General features: G+C 35.8%; 1 protein-coding gene across 2 annotated transcripts; it reads left to right on the forward strand.

Moving 5' to 3' along the window:
• Positions 1–4,433: 4,433 nt before the first annotated feature.
• On the forward strand, positions 4,434–8,877 carry LOC132636179 (pentatricopeptide repeat-containing protein At4g21065). Of its 2 annotated transcripts, none has more exons than XM_060352901.1 (2): positions 4,434–6,760; positions 6,870–8,877. In XM_060352901.1, the coding sequence occupies exon 1, from the start codon at positions 4,679–4,681 to the stop codon at positions 6,449–6,451; it is 1,773 nt and encodes a 590-aa protein (XP_060208884.1). In that variant the 5' UTR covers positions 4,434–4,678; the 3' UTR covers positions 6,452–6,760; positions 6,870–8,877. The 2 variants fall into 2 exon arrangements, with proteins under 2 accessions (XP_060208884.1, XP_060208885.1); XM_060352902.1 differs by having other exon boundaries at positions 6,873–8,877.
• Positions 8,878–19,780: the final 10,903 nt, after the last annotated feature.

A 19,780-nucleotide genomic window follows, 5' to 3' on the forward strand; every position in this document is an offset into this window, starting at 1 on the left:
CCTTAAAAAAATACGCAAAAGACAACACGACAAGTAAAATGAGCTAAACCAAGAATATTCACCAAAAATTAAAAAATAGTAGTTCTTCGTTTAAATAGAAAATCAAATTTCTACTTTATTTTGTTTTAACCATGTAAAATTAATTTAATAATTTGAACTAATGTAAATTTGATTTAATTTTAGAATTATCCAAATCAAAATTTGATAAAAAAATAATAAGTATTGTTTAGGTCCAATCTACATACATTAACAGTAGAATATTTTATACCTTTAAATTAATCGAATTAAAATTCAAGTTATCAACTAATGCTTAAATATTGCTATTGTTTTGTCTCAAAGAGGAGAAAATAGTTTCCTTTTAAACAAGTCTTATCTTTTAAAAAGTATTAATAAATTTTGCAAACTTTGTATTCGTAGCAAACATTAATGTAATAAAGTATTGGATACGGAGCACAAACCACAGTGTTATATTAATCGTGTTTTGAACATACAACTTATTAGTAATATAAGTAAAAAGATTCAAGCGAATTTTTATTTAAAAAGCTGACAAAATAATGAATAAAATAATTGAAATTTGAGAAATTATATAACCAATTAACATTAATAAGAATAAATTTTGAAATAAAAGAAAAATATACGGGTCAAAAAATTAATTAGATGTGTAACTACATAAGATAAACTTTAGTAGAATTTAAATTAAATTTTAAAGAAAATACATTTATGATGTGAGACTACACGATGATATTTTCACTAAATTGATATAAATGATAAAAAAACTTATTAACAATATATCATTGTAATTATGAAAGAAGAACAAAAGCAAATATTGTATCATGCTAATAACTTTTCTGCTATCTGTCGAGATAAATTATGCATTTGAATTATGCGCTAAACTTTCTAAATTTTATTTGTGAATGGTAAATAAGAAATGATTGATCTTCAGGAGAATAATGTATAATGACTCGCGGTTGTTGTATAAAATACAATTCAACCTAAGAAGCAAATATATCTTTTGCAAACCTAATAAATTTATAGCATTAAGCGATAGTAAAAAAAAGATAGAATGTTACATTCTTAGTGCTTTACAACTTAAGAAATGAATGTTCTCATAATTAAAAAATAATAAGTTATATTACTTTATTAAATTATTGTTACATCCGACATTTTTGCATATTCGGAAAATGCGAAACAATTTTGATTTGTATGGAATGAGGCCAAATTTGGACCTTGCTTAGTATGAATGTGTTGACTATGAAATTATTGGTGTGAAATATGGAAGGAGGCCAAGGGGCAAAGTTGGAATTTTGGAAATTTATTTCGGAAATTACAAAATGAGATTTTAATGAATTGGGCTCAAAATAAAATAAGAAAATTGGAGCCCAAATTTAGGGGGTGGCCGGCCATACCATGGCCCAAGCCCATGTTTTAATTAAATTGGCATGTGCCAATTAATTATAAAAGGATCCTTAGCCCTAGAAGTTTCAAGAAAACAAAGGAAAAATCAAGAAAAAAAAAAGAGCAATTCGGCTCCAAGGAAAGAAAGAAGAGGAAAGGAAAAAAAAAATCTAGCCTTCAATATCAATCCAAAAATCTTGTTTTTCTTGAATAAGTAACAAGCTCAAGACGCTCTTCAACGTGGTATAATTAGTTTGGCGAAAGAACCACGTTTGCGGAAAGTTGGAAATTGAAGGAAAGGTATGGATTCTATGTCTCATGCTATGGAATAAGTATACTTGTTATGATGATTAGAATTAGATGAGAATTGTGGAGTTGTGATGTGCAAGTGCAAGCCATGTGGTGTGTGTTGTGTTGTGGCCGTGTGTGTATGTAAATATATAAGTATGATGAGTTAAATTTTTATGTTGTATTCTAGTTGTGGATATGGGGGAATTTGTATTAGAAATGAAAGTTGAATGAAATTGTGGAAGTTGGAAAACATAGTGTGTGGCCGTGTGATGTGATGTGGATTATGGAAAGTGAATTAAATTTTCTTTAGTATGTTAATTGTGTTATTGTGAAGGGAATGGAAGAATAATGGGTTTTGTTGTTATGGAAGGATCGTTGTTAAGATGTTGTTGGAAATTATGTAACTTTATTGTGGTTTATGTAAATGTGAAAATGAACGTAGGAAGATGCAAATTATGATTATTATTGATGAAGTCGAAAGATAGAAATATATCATGAACATACATGCTAAAGATTGGAAGTTGTGGGTGAAACATGACTTTGGTAGTAAGCTTGTATATTGTGTATACCTTATGAATATTTTGTGAAAATGGTATGATATGCCCCCGAAGTATGTTGTAATGACCTTGATAAGTAATGAATATGAAAATGTTAAGATTGGTTTGGAAATGCAAGGTCGGAATGAAGGATGTTATGTTATGTCGGAAAGATGGCTAGTAGGCCATACTATGTGTTTTGTGATACTTGTTGTTGTTATTGATGTTGTTGTTGGGTTGCTGTGTTGATATATTAAGCCGAGCTAAGTCTCGGGGATGTTATATGTATAGGGGAAATGCTGCTGAAATTTCGGTAGGCAAGTATGTAATAAGTTTGGATTATTGAAAAGCTTGAATTTGACATTTGGCAAACATGACCATTTGTAGATTCTGGACGAGAATGGAATCGAAGCCAAGCGAGCGTAAGGCGCAATCGAGGTATGTAAAGCCTACCCCTTCATTCTTAGGCATGTTCTGAACATAATAGGCTCGGCCGCGAGCCTTAGATACGACTCCGTTCCTCGGAATTCGAGATGGAAATCCGCCCCAATTCCTTCAGTGAGATTGAATCATTTTCCTTATACTTGTCTTCAAAGTGAGCTTTAAGTATGCAACCTTCCTAAACGGAGTCGGAATACTTCCTAATGATTATGGACGACCTCATAAGGTCTACTATCTGTAATTTACGTACGTCTCCTCGGGTTGGTCCGAGGTGGGCCCTCAAGGCCCGATACTTTCGGTATAACTTTAACTACTTTGTTTCTATCCGACTTTCTCAGACAACATCTGGACTATTATTCTGATCATGATATGACTACTTTTTATATAAATTTTACAAAATGGCTTTGACATCTGAAAATCTAATTCTGGTAATAACCCGTCGTGCCTTCCCCAGCAGGACATAGGCGCATATTATGAACGCTATCCGAATACTCTGATTTGACTCGCCATTTGGCCTACTTCAGTTTGATTGAGTCGGTATAACGATCTGTATGTATGTGGTTTCTCATTAATCTGTTCGTGGATGTCTCAATGCTTCCTTTCACCGGATCCCGGGCCGGTTGATATCATGCGGATGGGCCGCCGAGTCCCTTGTCGGGGGTCGGGTCCCATGTATGAATTCCGAAGTATGATGTGTTCGGTTCCGGGGTACTGTGGTACATGTCGTTCCCGGTTACCGTGTATATGTTACGAAGTATGATGTGTCCGGTTTCCCGGCGTGTGATCTGTCCCCGGGGTTACCGTGGTTATGATATAATGTGTTATGTGACGGAGATGTTCGAAGATATTAAATCTTCTGAAATATGATATGTTGTGGCGCCAAAGGCAGGAGTGGCGACCACGTTCTTGTGCCCTATTATGATTCTGTCCGGTATCCTTCCGTCTGTCTGTCTGAACTACGACTCTGTCCGGTATATCTCTGTCTGTTCGTTGGATTACGATTCCGTTTGCTATACTTCTGTGCTTCTGATTCAGACCATGATTATGTTTGTTATGTTTCCGCTTTACATGCTCAGTACATATTTCGTACTGACCCCCGGTTCTTCGGGGGCTGCGTTACATGCCTGCAGGTACGGACGCACCTGGAGACACGCCGCCAGTCTAGGGCTCAGATTCTGCTATTTTGGAGAGCTCCTTTGATCCGGAGCGTGTACTTTTAGTATATATCTTCTGACATCTGTACATTCTGTACGTATAGTAATTCTGGGTACGGCGGGGCCCTGTCCCGTCATATGATTCTGTATGTCTGTTTAGAGGTCTGTGGACATGTTTGTGGGTTAGGGTCTTTCTGTACGGATGTGTGTATAGGTTGTGTTTGGGGCGATCCCATTCGCCGCGGCGGCCGGTCCGCATATGTTATATGTTGCTTTGTTGGCCGGTGTGGCCTTTGTTGGTATTTTCTGCGCGCAGGGTTATTTTGGATAGTCTGTAAAACAAAGGAAACTCTGCCAAAATTTTTCTGGAAATTATCCAAATTTGAAATATAGCCTTGACGGCTTCTGCTTTATACTTGAATGCGTTCGATAACCTTTGGGATAGCATTGGATAGATGTGTTTGGGTGCCCAGATCGGGTACTAGTCACGGCCTACGGGGTTGGGTCGTGACAATTATACTACTAAAGTTTTGGTTAGGACCAGTAGAATGTAAAGATTTCAACGAAAAAAAAAAACTTTGATATGAAATAAAACCAAATAATTTCCTGTACGTACTTCTTCGAACAAAAATATTATCATACTAATATTACATTTGGCGTTAGCTCATATTAGACTTATTCGCACGGGCATCAACATCTAGTTATACTTAGAGAGCGCGGTTAACTTATTTTTCTGACCATCTTTTTTTTTTTTTTTTTTTTTTTTTAACAATGACATCACTTGTTATGGACAAATAATTTGTCAACTAATCAAAGCACTCACAAGTCCACAAGCATAGAGTATAACATCACTCTGAAACCATGCAGTCAAATAACATTAGTGGAGAGAGCACAAAACCATACATATTGAAGAAATGCATTGCCCTTTTACTTTCATGTGCTTCTTCAACTTACAAATTCAAGCAAGTACATGCTTTTTCCATCAGGCGTGGCATTCCTTTATCAAGCCCTGAAATGGGCAAGTACTTGATTTTCACTCTTGTTTCCCTTTCAGGCCCAATGTCTTATGCCCAAAAAATCTTTAATCAAATTCAGTTCCCAAATATCTTCACTTGGAATACTATGATTAGAGGTTATGCTGAGAGTGAAAACCCATATCCAGCTATTGAAATACACAATAAAATGTGTGTGAATAATGTTGCATCTGACACACATACGTACCCTTTTGTTCTAAAAGCTATTGCTAAGGTGATTGATGTTAGGGAAGGAGAAAAGGTGCATTGTGTGGCTATTAGAAATGGGTTTGAATCATTGGTGTTTGTTCAGAATTCTTTGGTTCATTTTTATGGAGCAATTGGTCAAGCAGAAAATGCACATAAGGTGTTTGAGGAAATGTCTGACAAGAATCTTGTGGCATGGAATTCAGTGATTAATGGCTATGCTTTAAATAGTAGACCTAATGAAACGTTGACCCTTTTCAGGAAAATGGTTTTGGAAGGTGTTAGGCCTGATGGTTTTACTATGGTTAGTTTGTTGACTGCTTCCGCTGAGCTTGGTGCGTTAGCATTGGGTAGACGCGCTCACGTGTATATGTTGAAGGTGGGATTGGATAAGAATTTACATGCTGCAAATGCCCTTTTGGATCTTTATGCTAAATCTGGGAATGTAAAAGAGGCACAACAAGTTTTTGATGAGTTGGAGGAGGATAGTGTAGTGTCTTGGACATCTTTAATTGTAGGTTTGGCTGTCAATGGTTTTGGTGAGAAAGCACTTGAGCTTTTCAAGGAAATGGAAAGAAAAGGATTTGTGCCTACTGAGATCACATTCATCGGGGTCTTATACGCCTGTAGCCATTGTGGTTTGGTGGATAAAGGGTTTGCTTACTTCGAAAGAATGCAAAAGTTGTTTGGAATTAAGCCGAAAATTGAACATTATGGCTGCATGGTTGATTTGTTAGGAAGGGCTGGTTTAGTGGAAAAGGCGTACAAGTATATTAAAGACATGCCGTTGCAACCCAATGCTGTGATTTGGCGAACATTACTCGGTGCGTGCTCAATACATGGTCATTTAGCTCTAGCGGAGATAACTAGAAATCACCTTAAGCTGTTAGAACCTAAACATTCTGGGGATTATGTGCTCCTTTCAAACCTTTATGCAGCCGAGAGGCGTTGGTCAGATGTGCATCAACTAAGGAGAACTATGCTTAAAGAAGGGGTGAAAAAGGTGCCAGGGCATAGCCTTGTTGAGTTGGGTAATCGTGTGCATGAATTTGTTATGGGAGACAGATCCCATCCTAAAACTGAGGCTATTTATGCTATGCTTGCAGAAATGACTAGATTGTTGAGATTGGAAGGTTATGTCCCTCACACATCAAATGTGCTTGCTGATATAGAGGAAGAGGAGAAGGAGACTGCTTTGGCTTACCATAGTGAAAAAATTGCAATTGCATTCATATTGATTAGTACACCACCTGGGACCCCTATTCGAATTGTGAAGAACTTAAGGGTCTGTGCTGATTGCCACCTTTCCATAAAACTAACATCGAAGGTCTTCGATCGCGAGATAGTCGTTAGAGATCGTAGCCGGTTTCACCATTTTATCAATGGATCTTGCTCTTGTAAAGATTATTGGTAGAACGTAATTGTAGAATTGGAACTAGAGCTTTGCATTAGTTGCTGAACTCAAAGCGTAGCCTTCTGAAAAATATTAAGATGGTGGAGAATAAAATCGATAAAAACTGCGTTTTGTTCGAGGAGACGTTAGCGAAAGCAAGATATGATTTTTTAGTTCATTGCTTGGTGGGCAGATGTAAACAATTAGTGCAACTCTATACTTTCTGAAGAAATATTCCTCAACTCCCTTCTACAGTGTTGTATGTATCACATCAAGGAACCATCCTGGTCTCTATTCATTCACTTTTCTCTAAGCCTTTAATAACTTCAGGTGATTGCACCTTTATTTCAGCTAGTAAGGTTATGTACTTAGTATTCCTGCATAATCTGCTATATTTAAGATGTTAATACCAATTGACAGCTCATGTTCCATGTTACAGCAGGTATATTAATCAAGTATCTGAGAGTTCTTGCAAATTCTCATAACTTGTTGATGCACATTCAACTTGAAGTTGACAGCCACCTACATGGATTCTCAAACTCTTATGCGCAAAACAAGTAAATATATTTTAGGTGCCTTTTAGGCCGAACATGCTCCCACAACCACAAGATACATGGTTGGACACACACCCCTGGAGCTGAAATATCCAGATCTATTTAGGTTAGTGGAAGCAGTTGAATAAACTGTTGTCCAGAGTAGATCAGGAAGTGAGTAGATTGTGATTTTTTATAAGAAACTGCTTTGATTGGGAAGTAACAAGTGTGGCTCAACTCATACTGGAGTTGAGGCTGAAATGGACACTTAGTAGGATTCTCTGGAAATGGACCAGTAATGGCCTCTTCGCAATGGCCATGGAATATGATCTGGAAACTATGGCTGAATACAGATGCTTCAGTTGGTTGGTGATGCATGTTTGACCAATGGTGGCATAGCTCTAGAAACCAGACAGATCAATCATGGGGTGGGCTAAATTTATTGGTTTCTTGTTTTCATGGTTTCTGTTTGCTCCTCTTATCTGTGTTGCAGAGAGAACCAACTTAAATTGTCCACTTGGAGAAGTCCTCCATGCCTGAAGTCTTTGCTAGCCACTATCAATGGCATTCCTCCATCATTCATCTCATCAAGATTGCCAGTCCTCTCTCTAATGGCCAACTTTCTGCTACAAAGCTCCTTCATTCCTATAATAACGAATTTCATGGCTTTAGTGCGGTTTTGTTCAAAGATGAACTAGAAGCTTTTCAAGAAGTCTCTGATCTCCGGCCTTCATTTCAGCTTATAAAGATAGGTCTATTGAACTCCAAATCTACCAAACTTCTGAGTTCTTGAAGCTCAACTTATCTTCAGGCTTTGGCCAGCCTCTAGATTTGACCAAGGTATGATCACAGGTAAAATTGAGTCAGGCATCTGGCCAGATATGCTTGCTTTAAGGATGATGGTATGCGGGAAATCCCAAAAAAGATGGAAGGGAATCTATTGTGAGGGAACAGATTTTAACTCTTCAGTGTGAAGCAGGAAACTCATTAGTGCTAATTATTTCAATCAGGGAGTTTTGGCAGCCAATCGTTGTGTGGAAACTTCCATTAATTCTGCTAGGTATTATTCCGGACATGGCACACATGTAGCCTCCATTGCTGCTGAAAACTATGTTCAATCTGCTTCGTACTTCAGATATGCCAAAGGAACAGCTAGACGAGTTGCCCCACATGCTAGACTGGCTGTTTACGAGGGACCGGGACTGTAGGATTCGGATTATCTTGCTGAGTATGGATGAGGCTGTTGGAGATGGTGTCAACATTAACTACATTTCTCTTGGGTACCACATTAGTCCATTGTATGATGAGTCTATAGCACTTGCCTCTTTTGATGCCGTGCTGAAGGGGTCTTAGTTTCTGCTGCAGCAGGAATGGTACCAGGCGTGCTTTAGGTGCCTGGCCTTCCATATATGTGAAACTGGCACTGGCACCTGCATAGAATTAGAATGAGTACATTCTTCAATAAGGCGCATTTGTGTCCTGTCCTCATGCTTCTAAAGTGGTACACCCCGAGTGGAGTCCATTCAGCTATTGGTCAGCTATGATGACCACCATGAAGGCGTGAACCATTTAAGTGGTACTTCGAACCATCATTGATTCAGACAATAGAGCCCTGCAACGCGATGAGGCTTGGGAGTGGGTCATGATCCGAATATAGCACCAGCCGCCGGTCCGGCCCTCCAGTTTTTGGGGCGTGACAAGAATGTTGACTACATTAACAATTACAAGGAAGAAGAACCTGGAGTTGAAAACTTTATTTGAGAAACAGAAGAAAACACAGTATAATCCTATTCACTAAGATTAGAGGAGTCCAGCATGGTGTGTTGGAGTTTCACCTTTAAAAGTTTCAAACAGTGTTGGAGTTTCACCTGTAGAGAATTAGTGTGTTGGAGTTTTACTCGTAAAAGCTTCAAATTTCAGCAAAGGTGCTTGGAGTTCTTCCTTATTTTAAGTTGGGAGTATTTTTGTCCAAATATTTTCCGTGTCAAAAGAGTGGCTATCAAACAGTTTGTTAAAGGGAAAAGGGTCAAAAATACCCCTCTACTTTGGGAAAAAGGCTAAAAATATCCTCCGTTACAAATTTAGGTAAAAAATACTCCTCCCGTCATTAAAGTTTTTAAATATACCCTCGTCTTAACAGAAATTCCCAAAATAACCCGATCTCATTTTTGGAGATTTCTGTTAAGATAGGGATATATTTGAAAACTTTAATGAGGGGAGGGATATTTTTGACCCAAATGTGTAACGGAGGATATTTTAGCCCTTTTCCCAAAGTAGAGGGGCATTTTTGACCCTTTACCCTTTGTTAAATACTACCTACATTTTACTAAATTAGGACTTATATTTGTGGGATGCAAACCTGCAATAGAAGCTGAATTGCCCAAATTTTCGTCTAGTCTTCCCAGGTAAAAGCTCAATCATGTATAAGGTCCAGCCTCTATATGAAAACAGTGTCCAATAATCGAAGGCCCAATGAATCAAAATGGTAGTAGTAGTAGTAATTAACTTCTACACTATATACCTACACACCATAATAATCACTCGTTTTATCTATTTTGAAAATTGTTACACAAAATATCTACCCCCCCCCCCTCCCTGCCCCCCGCCCCCCGCCCCCGGCCCAACAAAAACTTATTACCAGCCTACCCAACACCAATCCCTTAAGTGACAAACAGTCATGTCCTTCTCCAATAACTGGAATGAGCTGAAAATTCCAGTTTTGAATTTTCGTGTGTGTTTGAAGTGTTTTGCTATTTGGTTTAATCAGGTGTTGTTCTTTGATGTGTGAACTATGGTATTAATGTTGAATTTCGAATATTTGTTTTAAGAAGAAAAAAAACACATTGAGGATCTTGAAACTTAAAAATTCATAAGTCGGTTTTTGAGTTTTTAGTTGCTTTGACCTAATTCTTACTAGGATGTCCTCGAAATATTGATTGGACGTTCAGGCTAAATTTTGAGTCAATTGGTGGGGATTTTGGAGTAGAATTTGGAATTTTGTCGAAATTGTTGAGGTACACTTGAAGAGATTGTTGATTTTCAGCGAAGAACACAATATACCATTTTACATACTGTATATTGTAGAATTATATTGTATAGTGGAAATGCTTTGAACGGGCTTAATGTTATCTCTTAAGTGTTCAAATTCAGTAATTCATCAGAACTTTATTGAAACCAGTAATTTACTACAATCAGTAACTTTCCAGTAATTTCCTAAAACCAGTTTCTGCTTTATAAAATTAGAAAAATGTTAACAATAGAAATTAGATGAAATAGAAAACTTTCGAGCTCACGAGTTTCTTATGTGTCCTTAAGAAATCTAATCCCCTCATGGTTGTCAAGGTTAATGGATTAATCAGCAATAGCGGCAATGCAAATTGTAGAATTTCGGCGAACTCAAATAGCGGCAGTAAATCACACTGGAGCAAAAAAGATCAATCAATCCGATCACTAATTGCCAAATGTCGAAGCCGAGTCGAGCGACAACGACGCCGTGAGGGGAGTCTCTCTTCTCAACTCTTTAAGAGTTAGATATAAGCGCATAAGTAATGTTTTCCCCCACTAACGAGGGACAAAGTGCCTTTGCACTATGAAATTTATTTGAATATCATTTTCCTCTATTTTATTTTCCCACCATTTTCCAATTCACACTACACTCATCTTTAAAGCTCATGTCTTTGAAGCCCAACACTTAAGTTGAACTTTGAGCTCAATACGTTGATATGAAGAAGTGTCGGATGAAATTGCTAAGTTGAACTACTGAAAAAGACGAGTTGTTTTATTGTATATCATTTTGATTTAATGTATACCATTTTGGTTTATAATTCAACAATATACAATTTACTGAAATACGGTTACAACTGGGTCCTGCTACAATCCGAACATACGTACATGTTCAAAATCATCATACGAACTTATGAAAACTTTCAAATTATAAGTTCGAGTCCGTCTAATCACATCTTTGACCTTGGTCAACTCTTATTCTGTAAAGTTGCTAGTACTCTTATTCTTTAAAATCGCTAGATTTGATTTAAGCGTTCAGAAACGCACCCGAGCCCCTCAGGGCTCGTGCCACCCGTACCCACAAATCATAAAACATTAAATAAATCTACAAAAAGTCTCAAATTGGGAAATAAATTCTAAAACTCTACACGACTGAGTACGGACCATTACATAACACATACAATTGAAAACTTAGATCTATGGCGAAATTTTCTTCCCTCATCATGTTGGTCGCAAAAAGAAGAGAGAGAGAGAGAGGTTTCATCTATTTTCAAACCTTATCTAGAAAATGATTCAGCTAAGAAATTATGACAGGTAAGGATTTAGCAGATCTTCAGAAGATCAGCATTGTCAATCCCATAAGCTTAAAAAAATCTGTTTATAGTCAAATTCTCAAGATATCTTTTGTTGGAGGACAAATCCATGTCCAATGTTATCCATAGCACGCCTACAACCTTTAATCACTTATGATGTGACAAACATGTTTAAAAGACTAAGGGAGGGATAATAACACAAAGACTAGATTAGGACAGGTTTCTATTCTATCTTCCTTAATCCTCATTAATTAATTGAAATAAAACGACAAGACTCTTCAAATGACACAATCAATTAAATTTTATTTAATTTTATAATCAAGTATTAATTTGTTGTTCAGATTAATCAGTGCTTTGGAAAAAGTAATTGAAAAATAAACACAATCATCAAGTTAGGACAGGTTTCTATTCTATCTTCCTTAATCCTCATTAATTAATTGAAATAAAACGACAAGACTATTCAAATGACACAATCAATTAAATTTTATTTAATTTTATAATCAAGTATTAATTTGTTGTTCAGATTAACCAGTGCTTTGGAAAAAGTAATTGAAAAATAAACACAATCATCAAGTTAAAGTACTACGTGCACTATAAGATTAAGACATTTAAATATGATAATCAAATGATTGTCTAGCTGAATAATCAAGCTGTGGAGAAGATTTTGTTGAGATTTGGTAGAACTGTTGGGATAAGTTTCAATATTTTCCACGGGACATATTGTGATCTTCTTTTCGTGGGCAATATTTCTATTATATATAAGCATGAAAGATGGACGAACATAGCTTTTCCAACTTGTACCGGAAGCTTTACAAATTGTACACGTAATGAATGCTTGTACCATATGCTATATAACTTATACATTTTATTCAATTATTTATTCATCCTATGTGGACATATATCAAAGTACTTAATATTTATTCCCTTCTCATGTATAGACGTATGCATTTCAATTTTAACTCTCCGATACATTTATTTCCTCCGTGCACCTTTACTTGTTCACTTTTGACTTTTCATGTTCTTGCTGAATATTTTTTCTCTTCTCATGTATAGACATATGCAGTTCAATTTTAATTCTCCTAAACAAATTTATTTCCTCCGGGACTTTTACTTGTTCACTTTTGACTTGTCACGTTCTTTAAGAATTAATAAATCCCACGTGGATATATGTCATAGTACTGAATATTTATTCTCTTCTCATGTATACACGTGTGCACTTCAATTTTAACTCTCCGACACATATTTATTTCCTCCGTGCACTTTTACTTGTTCACTTTTGACTTTTTACATTCTTACTAAATATTTATTTTCTTCTCATGTATACATGTATGCACTTCAATTTTAATTATCCGACATATATTTATTTCCTCCGTGCACTTTTACTTTTTCACTTTTGACTTTTCACGTTATTTAAGAATTAATAAATGAAGTACTCCCTCCATCGCATATTTCTTAGCCACATTACTTGACTTTTCACGTTCTTTAAGAATTAATAAATGAAGTACTCCCTTCGTCCCATATTACTTGGCCACATTACTATACTCGACTTTTCACGTTCTTTAAGAATTAATAAAAATAAAGTACTCCATTCGTCCCATATTATTTGACCACATTACTAAAAATATATGTCTATTTTTCTTCTTCTTATATATAAACGCCCAAGGTGGACAAACACAACAACAATAAGTTGTATAAAAAGCAACTGAAATTGTACTCTAAGCAGGGGCTAATATGTGTATATTTCAGAAGTTGAACACTAATTCTACCTCTTGTGTGTTTACTTTTTAAGTCCCCACAGGTCCATAGTGTCTTAATTATCTTTTCATTTCCTTCATTTGGCATGTACTCCCTTTGTCTCAATTTAAGTGTCTATGTTTGACTAGACATTGAATTTAAGAAATAAAGATAGACTTTCAAATCTTGTGGTTCTAAATTAAAAATGTGTATAATATAATTAAATATTCTTTAAATCTTGTGATTATAAATTTGACGTGTAAGATATTTGAATTGTTAACTTACTAAATGTAAAAGAGGCGGACATAACCAAAATAAGACAATTTTTTTTTAACAACAAACGCCCAAGTGGACGAACACAGCAACAATAAGTTATATAAAAGGAAACTGAAATTGTACTCTAAGCCAGGACTAACATGTGTACACTTCAGAAGTTTAACATTAATACTACCTCTTGTGTGTTTACTTTTAAGTTCCCATATGTCTGCAGTGTCTCAATTGTCCTTTCATTTCCGTCATTTAGCATATAGAGACTCACTAAGGAGAATCGTGGTATCCTTTGCATATAAAGAATAACTAAATTGAGTAATCAAATTAATCATGTTGGGCCCCGTACATCGCATAGGCATAGTTTACTAGTTATTTGATATGTTTCGCCAGTGTTTGTTACGAGCAGAGGGCAATAATTATGATAAGTTATTAGTAAATAATATAAACTTGTAAAGTATAAACTTCAAAATTGAAAGAAGGAAAATGAGCTTAGAATGGGAAAAAGATTTATAATATTTCTTCTGTACGTGGGAGGAGAAGAATTGAATTTAAGGTTTTTTTTTTGTTGGTGGGTTGGTGTGGGGGTGGGGGGGGACTAAATAAAAAAAATATATAAAAAGTATGTGGGCTTATTAATTTATTGGTAGAGAATCTACAAAATCAACTCACCAAAACACAAAAACTGAAGTGATGCAAAGCAAGACTCGAATCCAAGTGTCATGCAAGGACCTAAGGGGCACATCAACCAATTGCGCTAAAGCAATGAATATCTCTTAAGGGTTCTTTTAGATATATAAAGATTTTTTCTCTTAGGGGTTCTTTTAGATATATAAAGATTTTTTAAGGTATATACACCCCCCCCCACCCCAAACACACACACATATATAGGGTTTTCTCGAGGTTTGCGTGAACACGTGATGTTATATCCCGCATTTTGGGCGCTCGGACAATTCAAGGTAACTGCGGGAAAATGACAAGCGAGGCTTTATTTTTATTTTGTTAAGCACATGAGTTGGTTATGAAAATTTTGAAGTGGGAATATTAAGAAAGGTTAAGGGCATAAAGGGGAATTCGCAATATGACTCGTGGAATTATGGAGGAAGACGAAGGACAAATTTGAAAATTGGAAAAAATTAAAATTTGTCATGAAGTGCAAAAATAAAACAAAAAAAATGGGCTTGTGTTGAATTGGGCCATGTTGGCCATCCAACCCTTTCTTAATGGGCCAAGGCCCATGTGGGAAATGAATAAATAAGCCAAATTAGTCATGTTCTTCATTTTGCTCTCTAGAAGTTTCAAGACTTGGAAAAAAAAAAAAAAAAAAGAGAAAGAAGAAGCTTCAAGGGCCATTTCGGCCAAGTGCAAAAATCAACAAGAAAATTGACAAAAATTCCTTCAAAAATCATTTTCTACCAAGTGGAGGGTCCTTAACAAAGTAGAGTTGTTATTGAAGCAAGAAAAACACAAATTCATAAGTTGGAAATTCAAGCAAGTTGGAGAATCAAAGAAGAAGGTAAGGATTCATCCTTTTCTTATATGTTATGGATGTTGTGCATGTTGTAGTGTGTAAAAATGAGTGAAATTCATGAAGAACAAGAATATAGGTGTGTGGCCGTGCATGCCTATGTGTGTGTATGAATCATGTTTTAATTATTTTATTTAGTGTTTGGTTGTTATTGTTGTGAATGTTATGTTGATAATGGAAGTTGAATGATTCCATGACTAAGAGTCGTAAGCTAAGGATTCAATATGAGTATGAAAGTGTCCAACTAGTTCTTGATCTTTAATTCTATTCCTTGGTCATGACACTATTTTCTAAAGATTTCAAAACATGAATTGATGTCTATGATGCCCCTGGTTTCATACTATGTTTACTTCTGATGCTATTCCTTGTTGATAGTCTCGCCTTAAAATACTCGTTCCTTCAAGGTGAGCCAAAGCGATCCCGATTGTTCCATAATGTAATCGGAGGTCACCGACCTTATGTCACTCCGATGGCTACATGATTTTCTTTGGGCTCTCCTGCATGCTTATATGACATATGTATATAAGATATGTATATGTACATGGGGTGGGGGAAGGGATACATGGGGAAATGGGAAGGGAAACATGTTTCATTGCCACCTGGTCAGCTGCCTTATCATCCCGGACGCGGGATATATGGGCGAGCCGATGTATTTCGGTGCTATGTGGGCGAGCCGACATTGATCGGTGCTATGCTATGACATGATATGATATGACACGATATGATATGACATGACATGCTATGACATGATATGATATGACACGATATGATATGACATGATCTCATATGATATGATACGATATGATATGATATGATAGGACATGACATGATATAAGTTCTATTTTCTATGCCTATGGAAAAGAAATGTTTTTTTTAAGGGAAAGACAAGCATGCATGGTATCCGGCCTGAAAGGGTATTCCTATGTACAGGTTACTTTCTCGTCTCACTATATGACCTATGATCCCATGATATTGTTAATCATGCCTTATGTTTCTGTTTGTATTATCTTCCATGCCTTACATACTCGGTACACTATTCGTACTTACGTCCTTTCTTGTGGACGCTGCGTTTCATGCCGCGCAGGTCAGCAGGTAGACAGATTCGACTCCTAGGAGCTTCATCAGCAGTATTGTAGCAGCGCTCCAGTTGTTCCGGAGCCTCAGTTTCTTGGTACTATTTTGTGTATATATGTTCGGGCACGGCAGTACTCGGCCCTTCCTATGTATATGTGTACTATGTTTAGAGGCTCGTAGACAGATATGTACAGTTAGATGTTTTGTACTTTTGATGGTCCTCGTCGCTGTGTAATGTGCTAGTAAAGTTTGCTAGCCTATGTTTATAATTATGCTACTAATGTTAATGTTAAGCAGAAAAAAAAAGTACGGTGATGTTCATACGGCCCACTTAGTAATAAGAATACAATGCGAGATAAAAGGTGCTCGGTACAAGTATCGGGTACCCGTCACGGCCCCTAGTTGGGTCGTGACACGTGACCTCCCTTCTAATAGGGTGGGTTCGCCTTTGGTTATGAGTGATTCAAAATTAAGAACCACAACATTTTCAGAAAAGGTGTACGGTATCTAATCTTTGTAGGAATTAGAACACATACATTTAGTATTTGAAGAGACGTATCAAATCAATATAGAGGGTGGTTGAATTGGCTTATTTTAAGTGTTTAGTGATTTTAAAACTCTTTTCTACATTTTGTGGTGTTTGGGGATGATAAAAAGTTCTTGCACTTATTTTTAGGCCAAAAAAGTATAAAAATAAGCCAAAAGTTGGGTCTTCCCAACTTATAACTTTTAGCTTTTAGCTTATAAGTTACTTTCAAAAAGTCAATCCAAACACCCTCATAGAAGAACACTACTAAAAAAACGGGAAAAATCGACGACGAAAACTGACGGACTGAGTCGGTTTTTTCAATGAAATCGATGGGAAACCGACCCTTTACGGTCCGTTGGTTTACATAGCCTCACTTTTTGAAAACCGACGGACCAAGTCGGTTTTTTTCAACGGACTGCGTCGGTTACGTGGTCCGTCTGGTTTTATACAATAATTTTAAAAAATAAAAAAAAATAAAAAAACCGACGGACTGAGTCGGTTTTTTTAATTTCTGATTTATTATGTTATATAAAAACAATATATATTTTATGGAAAAATCGACGCACGACGTCGGTTTTTTATTTTTTTATTTTAAATACAAAACCGACACAGTGCGTCGGTTTTTTCATAAAATTTCAGAATTATTTTCCAGAAAACCGACGGACTGAGTCGGTTTTCTGGAAAATTTCCAAAATTAATTTCCAGAAAACCGACGGACTGCGTCGGTTTTCCGGAAAATTTCCTGCATTCAATTCCTGCATTTTCTGCAGCCACACCTGCACAGAAACCAGTACCAAAAGCAGCTCAAAACTAGCATTAAAATGCTCCAAATCAATTCTAAAAGAGCTACAACACATAAAATCGCCATAAGTAATAATAAAACACATCAAACACTATCTAAACACATCAAATACGATCTAAATAGACCTTCAAAGTTCAGAAATATTTAAATGTCCAACCAAAAATACCATTAACTAGTTTTAACACAATCTCTTTACTTCATAGTAAGTCTTAGGTATGTCGAATTCCGGACTAACTAGTTCCCCTACAAGCTTAATCATTGAGTCCATAGCATCTTCAGCAACAGTCCAATCTGATTTGATGTTAATCATTCTAACTGCAACACGCAACTTAGAATGCTGACTCCCTACCTAAAGTGGACGACTAGCCTCTTCTAATTCTTGATAGAAGCGCATTGCTTCTTCATTAGGAGGTTCCTCAAAATTTTGCCCAGGTTCAAACCCAGACTATACGGCAAAAGCATCATTAACCATATCATTAACTCTATCATATTGGACATGACTATATTCCTGCGACACACTACTTTCACTGACAACCATATTGTAAAATATACTATTGACCCAATCAGTCTCTCCATGATCAGTCCAAACATAATATTTCTGCTTAAACCCACGACTATATAAATGAACCCTAACCGCTTCCGGTTTCAAATACTTCATACACCGGCAATGAGAACAAGGACACCTAATTACCCTTTCATTTTGAAAAGAGTGAAGTGTCATTGAATGTGTGATAAACCCATCAACACCTTCAACAGATTCATCATGTACACCCACACGATTACTATTATTCATATTATACATCCACATACGATCCATCTACAAAAATATACCCACAAATTATTGAGGTTATAGAAATATATTATAACTTAAGAATTCTAACTTAAAATATAACTTAAGAAAACACAATCCCAACTACTTCTAACTTTGAATTCTCAATACAACTTTAATAATTTATAAATTCTAACTTTAATATAATTTCGAAAAACACAACCCCAACCAATTCTAACTTTGAATTCTCAATAACAATTCTAACTTTAATAACTTATGGATTCTAACTTTAATTCTAAAAATTGAAAAGTAAATCTAGTCAAATAAAGTCTACATTTTAGTTTTGAGGTTATAGAAATATTATAACTTAATAATTCTAACATAACTTAATAATTCTAACTTTGAAAAGCACAATTCCGACCAATTCTAAAAATTGAAAAGTAAATCTAGAGAAATAAAACCTACATTTTAGTATTGAGGTTATAGAAATACTATAACTTAACAATTCTAACTTTGAAAAGCACAATCTCAACCAATTCTAATTTGGAATGATCAATAATAATTCTAATAACTTATGGAATTCTAACAAAAAACACAATCCAACCAAAAAAAAAAAAAAAAAAACTAGTCAAATAATTAAAGTATACATTTTTGCACATATTCAACATCAATAATATTACAAAGAATGATAACTAAGCTAATACAAATACATTGACAAAGAACATGAAATATAACACAATCTCAAGCCAAAAAAAAAAAAAAAAAAAGACAACTAAACTAGTCAAATAAAGTTTACATTTTTTTCACAAATTCAACATTAATAACATTGCAAATGATGTTTAACAAAGCTAAATAGATTGGCATTAGGCCTAAAATCTACAAATAAAACTAAAATTGAAAGAATTTTAAAAGCCCTAATTTAAGAGAAACTAACCTCAATTAATTAACTTCAAAATGGGTCTGGGGTTGGTGGGGACGGGGGGCGGCGGGTAGCTAGGGTTTGAGGGGAATGAGAGTTTAATTGGGAAGAGGAGAAGAAATGGGTATGAAAACCCGTCTGGAATGTTTTTAAAGATAAATCGACGAACAAAATCGACCCTGTCCATCGGTTTTTCCCGCACGTTTGACCAGATTTGACCCAAATTATTTTAAAAAAATATAGGAAACCGACCCTGTCCGTTGGTTTCCTAAAAAAAAATTGTTTATTATTTTTTTAAAAAACAAATTGAATTGCATATTATTTAAAATATTTTTAAAAATAAAACCGACGTCGTCCGTCGGTTTTATATTATTTTTTTTTTTTTTTATAAAACCGTCGTGGGACGTCGGTTTTTTTTGGCGGATATATATTTTCAAAATTCTGCCAAAAAAACCGACGTCGTCTGTCGGTTTTCTAATTAAAATAACTAAAAAAAATTAGAAATGTAAAAAACCGACGTAGGGAGTCGATTTTCCGTCGGTCTTTTACACCGACGCAGTGCGTCGGTTTTTTTTCCGACGATTTTTGACAGTTTTTTAGTAGTGGAACACGTCTATCTATCAATATATATAATTAAAGGGGGCGTTATATTATACCTATAAGACCTTAATCTAAAGAAGGTCATACTTGGCACTACAAAAAACGCGGCATTTAGCCACGCGAAAAATCGTGGCTAAAGGGCACCTAAACCGTGGCTACCAGTATCTCGCCACAGTAAGTTAGCCACGGTTACAAGCGTGCCCATCAGGGGCGTCGCTCGCGCATTAGCCACGGTTTTTGCGTCCGTGGTAACCTTTATTTGGCCACGGTTTATTTTAT

Source organism: Lycium barbarum, chromosome 4, assembly GCF_019175385.1.
Source record: "Lycium barbarum isolate Lr01 chromosome 4, ASM1917538v2, whole genome shotgun sequence".
Classification (NCBI taxonomy): domain Eukaryota; kingdom Viridiplantae; phylum Streptophyta; class Magnoliopsida; order Solanales; family Solanaceae; genus Lycium; species Lycium barbarum.